The 7,368-nt window shown below is 49.6% G+C and overlaps 1 protein-coding gene across 1 annotated transcript; it reads left to right on the forward strand.

Annotated features, from left to right (window-relative positions):
- The first annotated feature begins 1,461 nt into the window (after positions 1 to 1,461).
- Positions 1,462 to 1,913, forward strand: BDZ83DRAFT_639758 (uncharacterized protein). Its single transcript, XM_060509451.1, has 2 exons — positions 1,462 to 1,797; positions 1,867 to 1,913. Exons 1-2 carry the CDS (start codon positions 1,644 to 1,646, stop codon positions 1,890 to 1,892), a joined length of 180 nt encoding a protein of 59 aa, XP_060359032.1. The 5' UTR covers positions 1,462 to 1,643; the 3' UTR covers positions 1,893 to 1,913.
- Positions 1,914 to 7,368: the final 5,455 nt, after the last annotated feature.

Raw genomic sequence — 7,368 nt, forward strand, 5'->3', positions numbered from 1 at the left:
AGTCCGAGGTGGCGGTTACAGTGATGGCGGTACCTCTGATATTTAACGGAAGGGCTCCTTGTCACAAGGTCCCATCTCTATTGGAGACATCTCTAGATTCTACAAGTTAGGAATCAACAGAGAGGGAAGATTGGAGTTGATGTCAAGCTTCTGGAAGTGATCAGTAACTTTGAGCATTTGTTCTCTGGACACTGGCTCAGGATTGCCAGTATGTAGGGGCGAAGAACCACTTCAAGAGGAAACTTAGGCAAGTAGCCCGGGTCCTAGTACTTGCATCAGTCAAACACACTTCACTCGAGTCGGTCTGGTTATATTATTAGAGAAGAAACTCGACTCTTACAATCTCCTGCACCATCTCCTGCACCATCTCTACTTGACATGGGAGAAACAATTTGCAAGACAGTAGTATGACTTACAGTTGCCACTGATGCTGTCTTCAGACTTCACTAGAGTGATCTATACAACCGTCAAAGCCATGGATAGTCAAAGTTACATCTGGCAGTTTGATAGGAATCTTAGTGTCATCTCGTACGTTGAGTCCACATCGTCAACACTGGTGCTTTAGGTCCAAGTAGGATGTTCTTGCTTCCAAATTCGTGATCCGGTATATCAAAACTTAGCAATAGGTGTGACCCTCGATCATATTTGAGGAACTCTTCGTGTTATTATCTCGTCTTACTTGCTGCTTGATGTACTCCATGTTGCCCTGTGTCCTTCTTGATGTGCCAATTTCAATCCGACCTTACCGTACATGCATTTGAAATACCCGCCAACCAAGGCAAGGAGGCGCAAAGCTTTTGACTGCAATATCTGCAACATATTTTTTCTCGTTTCTTGTGAGTACGAACTCAACGTACCTCAATGATCGTCCTTCGAGTTAATGTCTGATTGGCCAACGCTAGGACACACCTCCGGTAAATGAGGAATCTTGCTCAACATTTTCTACTCATAAGTTGCCATCTTTACATGTCGACAGCCCCGAGGCTTCGGATCGGAACTTCGGAATTTACTGTCAGTATCAAAAGACAGGTTACTGCCGAAGCAGAAAACGATACCGAGCTGGCAGACTTGACACGGTATCGTACTTCCTGGTTCCGAACTGAACCTTGCTTCCCGAACCTACATCCACTTGTGGATATACATCCGGATCAACATGAATTAACTTTGAAGATACTCATCCCAACTCCGATACTTACTTGGCGACGGCTACCATGTCTAGAGTCAATCTTTGAAAGTCGTGCTTGATTCAAGCTCGCTCCACCTTGCAGCCGTAGCGCAACGTAGCACTCGGAAAAGATCGTCGTGTCAAGTTGCAGGCGGTCTCATGTCGACGCCGCCAAGCCCGCGAAATCGTTTGATCACCACGCGACAGCTCGCCAACTCCTGCCCCTTCTTTGACCCTCCCCTTTGTCACAAAAATGTATGCTTATAATAATCTCAAAGTCTCAACCTTGCCGTTCGTTCCTGTGGAACGCCCTGGCTACAAAGATGTTAGGAAGGATGCCTTGCTCTCTTGGGTTCCCGAGTTTCGACAAAGAGTGGGTAGTGTCAGGTCATCCCAGCCGTAGGCGACACAGGTGATACAGGAACCAGCTGTTGATCGTCCCCAACGGCATGGATTATCGGCATGCGCTTCCCGCATAATGCTGGGGATAGATTTTTCAGACTTTGGAAATGCTATCGTGGAAGGTTGTATTTCACGGGTTAACCTTCGGAGAAGATTTCAATTCCTCGCCTCGTGCGAGGCTTTGGGTGGCGACAACGGAATATCAACTTTTCACTTGAAGTATCATCAAAGTTAGTGTTCCAAAACCTTCAACATTTACTACTCGTCAATTACTGTTAAGGTTGACTGGACGAGATTAGCACGGTATTATACATCTTATAAATGACTTTGTCAAACTATAGCACTCGTCATAAGCCAACTCAGAGTTCCCGAAAGGTGTCAAGGCTTTCTTCGAACTTGGGGACGCATGGTGGCATCCCACACGTATTGTTATGCCGTCTGCTCTGCGAGCGCCTCGCTTTTCTTGCGGGGTATTCTCGAACCATCGTCCTCTAAACTCACTTTGCCATCATACCTCAAGTAGCAATAGGCTCTAGCGGGTAAATTGGCAGCACAGTGACGCGATAGAGTTGCGTGTCTGACGTCCTTGGAAATGGAGTTTCATCAATTCAAGCATATTTCAAGCAAGGTAATTCCTTGTCACCTCCAACATTCTCAACCTGGGAGCCGACCAGACATTACTGCGACTTGCCAAGAGTCACGATAGGCCGAAGAAAACACTATATGCCCTCGCCTATTTACAGCATTTTGGAGGTCGAGAACAAGGCCGCTGTCACGGACTGTGGCTTGGTGCATCTGCAGGCCTCGTGATGCCCGATTATCCCAAAGCTCGGATGGGTGAGATGAGGCTGTCCAAAGGGATTAACCACCCGACTTTGGGCAGAGGCTTAAGCTCAAGAGAAAGTGGCCGGTTGGACCTGCTCGTGGTCCCTCACAAGGGAGATTGGCTACCTCACACGGAACGAACACCTCTTTGAGGATCTCGCGAGCCTAACCGCCTTTATTTAAACCTTGAAGGTAAAGAACCGAAATTCTGAGATCGATGACGAGGACTGCCAACCCAACCTTGAGGTTAACCTTGACGGGAACTCTATCCAGAACCCTCTCGTAAATACAAAATAGACCGTTTGTGCTGAAATCTAGAAAGAAACTCTCGGAAAAAGAATACAGTGTTGGTTCACGCAACTGTAAGCTCAACCATGCCAAGGTTTCGGGGGACACTTCAAGGTTAACCTTACAAATCATTTACGACACCATCTTCGGCACACTCGCACCGAGCATCTCTCTTGATATTCGGCACAAAAGTTTTACTGGGTATGGGAAACCTGTGCCGAACAACGGTCGTCTCAGGACATACCGTCTCGTCTGATCTTCGCACACGGCCCCCCTCTTTTTCACTTTCTCACGAATGACGCAAAAGGAGGACAAAACATACTCGGGACCACCACCAACACGACCACCTTAAACCCATTTAGCTTTTTTCTGCCCTCCCAAATCCGAGGGAACGGACTTTCAGGAAGTGAGAGAGACCGCCTCCCACCTTCCCGATCCCTGGAAGCACATCTCCAACGGTTACGACGCACGCGCTTTTCCTGGTGACACCGCACGCGAACTGTCTCGTCTAGACATGCCCTCTATTCTTAGCTATCCCAGGCTCCCCTTCCCGCGTGAGAGGTTTTAGCTCCGCGAATTCATGCCGTTTGGGCAACTTGCGCGGCACTTTAAAATCACTCGCATCGACATGGAATGCCGTTCCAGTGGTTGAGTTCGAGCAAACACAAACCCGAAAAATCTGGAAGTACGTCTACGTCCGTGACATGGGGCGTGAGCATAAACATTTTCCGGTGCTCAAAGAAGCAAAGTCGGGGGATGATGGATCACATACCGCGTACGACTATGGGAAATCCTCCGAGCAGTAAACTAAGATGCGTAAGGCGCCGAGCATCTCGACCGTCCCAGATACAGGTTCAACTGTGAGCCCCTGCATACCAGGTAGCAATCCCTCGCATAAGCATGCATCGCCGGGAGCTCTTCTGGATCTGTGGTTGGCTGTTCAAGTCTCCGACCACTCGGCACCAAATCAACTGCCCGCCTGGGTACGGGATCCCCCAAAGAACGCGCGTAAGCTCAATACCCTTTGAGTGACGAGTTCGGCGCCGTTTCTGGGGCCATGATCGAGCCACCTGGTATCCACCCCCACCGGCCCGACACTCGAGCCCGGAGCCGGCCCCAGTCCGTCGCGGCCGAGGGTAACAGCCCTTTCTTCGATACGCGTGGGACTGCTTGAGACTAGGTCGTCTAGGTGCGCGGCGATTTCGAAGAACAGACATTGGTTCGGCCTTATTTTTTATCTTGAGTGTTCCATGTCCGCGGGCCGCTTACGTCCTCCGCCTGATGCTAAACTTCTAAAGTGGGTGATTGTTCCCACAATATGAGAATGGCACGCTCGGAAAACCCGGTTAAGTGGTACCATTCAGCTTCAACACCCCTTACATTGAGTACGATCGATGAATCGCCAAAATACACTCACCTGAAGACCTACAAAGATTATGGATCAAGGGGGCGAAAAAGGCGCCGGAAACAAGTGAGATTTGTAGATTAGAAGCTCTCTAATTCCTTGTCCAAGGAGCGTCCCCTCCCCATCTAAGGAGGCGTCCCACGTGGGTTTAACCAAGTCCAACCCTCTCAACCCCTGGTAAAAGGCTCCTCAAGGCCTGCAGGCGACATGGAGATGAATGGAGGCAGTGCACTGCCGCGTTCACTTCATTTCGGACAATTGGTTACTTTTGCATCTTGGCTCTTTCCCAATCCTCACCAACAGTGTGCCAAGGATCATGAACGCGAAGTCGCGAGACTCCTAGAGTGAGAAGGATTTTGCACAGATTTTCCTCGGCGAGCCGTCGAATCGGTTGGTGAGGGTGGGAAATGGGACCACTCAGACCAGGACTCGAAACGAAGTGCGATCCTTCGTCCACCAATGACCAATCCCCTCCCCTCCCCTTTCGTTCGGCACGACTTGCCCTGGCTCGTTTCATTCGGACTACAAACCCATGCTGTCAAGATCTTTGCCGTATATGCTTCTTTAGCGGATCCAAAAGTCGGAACGAATATTTGTTCCCTTTGGGCAGTATTCGGGCGCCTGTCCATTTCTATCTTAGCACCCACGGCGGCCTTTTTGAACAATGGTCAATTGGCCCTGCAGAGCTTGCGTGTCGCGTGCCGGGGGTTCCGCCCGGAATGTGACTTCTACGCTTGTGCTTCCGGAGTAAGTCAGCACAGTAAACGATTGGTGCTCACCCAAATAGCGAAAGCACTTCAGGTATTCAGGGGTGAATCGTGATGGATCTTGGCCGAGCTGGGACGGTGGAAGTTTACCTTGCAGGCTACTAGAATAAGAGTGCAATCGTAGAGCGAAGCCTATGAACGTCCATCAGTCATATCTTGGGATTTGCTTGCACTCTGTGGAAAGTATGCCCTCTCCACAAAAGTGTCTCAAAAGAGGATACGCGCGGCAATGTGCCGTGTCAAAATGAACAGTACGCCGAAGTGATCAATTGGCTTGACACTGTAGTTCTTTGACTCGCCGAGCAGTCGCTGAAGAAACCACTGAATGGACTACACTGTCGTCTCTGGACTGTGACAGCAATGACACAGGGAAGCGAAAACGGTCACAGAGAGAACAAAATCAACTTTTCTGGACTATCGAATTTAGTTGAACGATCTTTTGTCAGTCGTGCACGCTGCAAAGCCATATTGATGCATTCGCTAATGCTGGTATTATTGACTGTCCATGAACTGGTGAGCCATGAACGGGCTGTACCTGGTGTTCACGTTGCGAATATCACGACACAACAATTGTCAATCACCCCACCGACGGCATTGAAAGAAGGACTGCACGATGAAGCGGCGGTATTGTATCAATAGAAAACTGATACCATGCATGTCAAAGCCAATGACAGAATGCAATACTTTCCTCTGTTACACTTCTTGAGAGGGAGTACAAATGCGAGTTAGCGGTCGACGGCCCCAACTCGAAAATCATGAACATCACTATTGATAAGGGCCGAGCTTCATTTGGGATTTCTCTGATTATGCCATGATGACGGCGTAGAAAGATTTCAACAGATTAGTTTTATTGATCCAAACATAAGAGAGCATGCGGGCGGTCTTACTTGTAGCGGGAATTGGCAATGGATTTCGTAAACTCGAAGGACTCTCAGTGCAGTCTGCAGCGGTGATTCACAGCAACGGGAGGCTTTTACTAAAAACTTCCGTGGCTACGCGACGCAGCTTCAGGTTGCGAAGACCATTAGAGCTCTGCCGTAAGTCTTTCTTAACCCTCCCTAACATTAACTTAAACTTCGCGTGGATTATGATGCCAGTAGCTTTTGTAGCGTTATTGCTCTGTGAACATAATACTATTCAGGTGTAGCCTCTATTAGGCCGTGAAGCCATAAATCCACCATAATGGAGGGCTTCATTGTCTTCAGGTCTAAGGCGATCAAGTGACGTCTGCCAGAGCTAGTCCAGCGCTTCATGTTGTTCATGAATGTCATCTCGCTTTCGCTCCATCAAAACTACAGACTACGAGCAGACAGGCGCCATCGGAATCGAACATTCAGTGACCTTGTCAAAAAACTTGATACAATAGCCAGCGCCTCCGCGCTCACGAGATGGGCGTGAATCTACAATGTCCCGATTGGCGTAGAGAGGCGTGCCTCCAGGATACATGAAAAGCTACCTCAAGATACATCAACATTCTCCTGCGGAATAGTGAGAATTGTGAGAGTTATAGTGGAGTACAGGCACGTCAAAAGGCGAAGCTTTGGATAAACTCATCCATCAAGGGGTAACGAAACTGCAAATCAACACTTGGCATCCCAAAATCGCTTGTCAACGCAACCGACGGGTATCACGGCCACGTCCTCGGAGTCTCGGTCTAGTGAATGACCAGCAGGAATCATTACCTCCATCAACTACTAGTCATCAAGCATGGAGATTTGGCCATCAGGAGGCGGCGGGCGGCGGGGCAACCAGACAAGAAACATCACTAACCTCCTGGATTGTTTCCCATTGAACCGCTGCCACGCTGCAAGGCAAAAGTCATTTTCTTCCCAGGCTGTCGGCCTTGGCCCTGCTTCGAGAGGCCCAATGATGAGGAAACGGACACGCAGCCAAGCGGACGAGAATAGCAACTTGAGAAAATCAGTGAGGTTAAATCCACCGTACTGCCTCACGTCGGCTCTCCCCTAGTCAGAAAGCAACTTTTCGCGACACGCTATCGCTCGCCAAGACTCCTCTATTCTCCTAATCCTTCCAATCTCCTGCGCCGTTTGTTCATACGGGCCCGCCAAGATAACCCAAATTCCGTCCTGAAGCAAGTTTACCCATGGCTGCTGTCGTTCATTCTCCACCGTAGCGAAGCTAGATTCGTCAAAGCTTGCCTCGTTGGTGTTTTAAGTATGTGCCTGTCAAGGACCGTGCTTTTTCGCGGACGGTGGATGAATCGGCAGGGGGTGGAAGAGAGGCTCGATACTGGTATTGAACCCGTCAAGTTCAACCAAAAGGCGACCCAACATCGGCAAGTGACCGATTGAGTGTGCCGCTCTGACTGTCATCCATCCCAGAGATCGGAAGGGGCATGTGCGTTCTGTTCCTTGAAGGAAACATTTGGCGAAGGGCTTCGTCTCAGGAGGCGATTCTAGACGATGGGGGACGGAGGATGACAGTGGACATACATCAGATCCACGGCGGCTAGCGCACCTTGCTCGGAATGCGACCGTACAGGCACCAGACCCGAG

The sequence above is a fragment of the Colletotrichum acutatum genome, assembly GCF_030867785.1.
Source record: "Colletotrichum acutatum strain CBS 112980 chromosome Unknown BDZ83scaffold_161, whole genome shotgun sequence".
Classification (NCBI taxonomy): Eukaryota; Fungi; Ascomycota; class Sordariomycetes; order Glomerellales; family Glomerellaceae; genus Colletotrichum; species Colletotrichum acutatum.